The sequence below is a fragment of the Cricetulus griseus genome, chromosome X (genome assembly GCF_003668045.3).
Source record: "Cricetulus griseus strain 17A/GY chromosome X, alternate assembly CriGri-PICRH-1.0, whole genome shotgun sequence".
NCBI lineage: Eukaryota > Metazoa > Chordata > Mammalia > Rodentia > Cricetidae > Cricetulus > Cricetulus griseus.
In genome coordinates, this window is record NC_048604.1 from 44133521 (window position 1) to 44135875 (window position 2355).

Consider the following 2355-nt stretch of genomic DNA (forward strand, 5'->3'; position numbering starts at 1 on the left):
ATAAAATGTTCAATTGTTCTTGCTTTGGGGAATGTTAAGTGTCCATTATTGAGAAAAGGTTTTGTATTTTGTAGCATTTAATTTCCAGCTGCTAACTTAAAGTAGGCTGCTACATCCACATATTTTCATTAATTATTTAATAAATATAATAAAAGATGGGAGTAATGAAAAAAGAAAAGAAGAGAAGGCAGAAGAAAACCACACAGAGAGACAACTTCATTTCTTGGTTTTTTTTGGGGGGGGGGTGGTTTCAGAGACAAATTCATTTCTACTAGGGTGACGAAAATAAAAAACATTTAGGCCATGAAACATGTTGGTCTGAGGAGATGGCTCTGTGGATAATCATGCTTGGTGTATAAGTGAGAGGACCATAATTCAGATCCTTAGAGCCCACATAAAAGCCTGGCAGGTGTAGCAGCTGCCTGTAATCCTAGTACTTGGGATTCAGACACAGGATCCTAGGGCTGGCTAGCTACATAAAGTACCTTAAATTGGTGAGTAAGGTTTGCCAAGAGACCCTGCCTCAGTAAATAAAATGGAAGGGGATCAAGGAAGACACCTGTCAACTTCTGGACTATAGAAGCACACACACACACACACACACACACACACACACACACACACACACACACACACACACACACACAAACACACACATACACACACACACACACACACACACACAAGAAAAATGTTATCAATGACTTAGGGAAATAAAATAACTTATGCAATGGTAGTGTACATATATGAAAAGCAGATTAGAAATTCCTGTAATAATTGAACAGAATTAACATATGCTCAAATGATTCTACTTCTCAATGTGTATCCAGGACAAAAATGTGTCCCAGGACAGTGTGGAACTGGCAATCTTCCAGCAGTGCCACCTGTTTTAAATGTCGCTACAAAACAGTGATTTAAGACACTGGGAGATCAATTCATTGGAAATTTAGTGGAGATTTGATACATAAAGACCCCAGTGCATCAGCCGCTGTGGGACTATCAGAGAACAAAAGACCAAGGCAGGATGTGATGGACACAAACGTGGTGTTCAAAAGCTGAGGGCTGTCATGGAAGGCACCACCTCTGCCTTCTGGGCTTGTTCTGGAGCATATATTGAAACATGCCATGTCCTTCCTTAAATGGATGCCTGTACACAAGCTAAGTTTCTGTATGTACAGGTGCATACAAGGTCTCATCAAACACAGCCCAGAGCTACCGTCCCATAGCAGGTCTGTGAGACAAAAATTCCTGTGATGCGAATACTTTCCCCCATGAAATGAGCAAGTCTTAAACATATGTATTTTTATAATGGTAAGGTTTATTCCTCTGGCTAAGAAATCCAAAGGTAATTTGCAATTGGCAATCCTTTTTATATTTCTGCTATTAAAAGCATACTGTTCACTGCTTTCCAAAAGTGGCTGATAAGCCTCTTTCATTTATGTCTTACTGTTTTTTTCATTTTGTGATGCAACATTAATAATACAGATACATATATTCATTTTGTGGAAAATAAGAAGAAAGAGGATACAGGTTCACCTCTTTGGCATAGAATAAGACTTTGCATGGCATAATACATAAATGGACACATACATATTGCTTTGGAGCTTGCAATTTTTGGTTTACAATGAACTACCAGATGATTTTCCTCTCGTGTAAATGAACAAAACTTCTTATTAAATCAGTGGCGTAGAACTGAAAGATGAGATGTGTTCAGCATGAAATTTATATTACTGTAACCAATAGTGAAAGATTGAAGGGAAATGATAGCACATATTTATAAAGAAAAATGGAAACAAAAAGCAGTGGAAGTATTAATAGCAGAAAATAATTTCTGAGGCCACTGCATTAAAAGGGATGGTCCCGAGAATGGGTATGGTTATAATGCAGAGCCCTAAATTTTTTTCTCAAACTTCTTATTTCTTCCAAACACCTTTCCATCTCTTCTTCCTCTCCTGTCATTTCTTCGCCTTTAAAATGCCTGTAGTCTAAGTCGTCTTTAAATTCTTCAAGAGACTCAAGCAGCCGCTGTCTGAAATTCCCTTCCATTCTCTGGCCTTCCAATGCTCTATAAGGATGTTCGTCCTCCGTCTTTGGCTCACTGCACTGGGCCTTTCCTTCTTTTTCGCTGCTGGACTTTTGCATGATGTTGTTGTTTCCTGCTTAACTTCAGGGAGAAAATGAAGAGACAATTACTTTCTTACTTTTGAATCGATTTCTCTTTGAATCAGGGTATGAGGCCATTTTTCCAGCCTTTAAAAACTGAAAATGTCTCAGCTTCTTCTTCAGCTTCCTGTTCAATCTTACCTTTTCCTCATCCCCGCCCCTCAACCTTGAACCCACCCTTTTGCCAGTAGA

General features: G+C 38.8%; 1 protein-coding gene across 1 annotated transcript; it reads right to left on the minus strand.

Moving 5' to 3' along the window:
* Positions 1-1845: 1845 nt before the first annotated feature.
* Tceal7 (transcription elongation factor A like 7) lies at positions 1846-2142 on the minus strand. Its single transcript, XM_035449935.1, has one exon. The coding sequence runs from the start codon at positions 2140-2142 to the stop codon at positions 1846-1848; it is 297 nt and encodes a 98-aa protein (XP_035305826.1).
* Between the last annotated feature and the right edge of the window lie 213 nt (positions 2143-2355).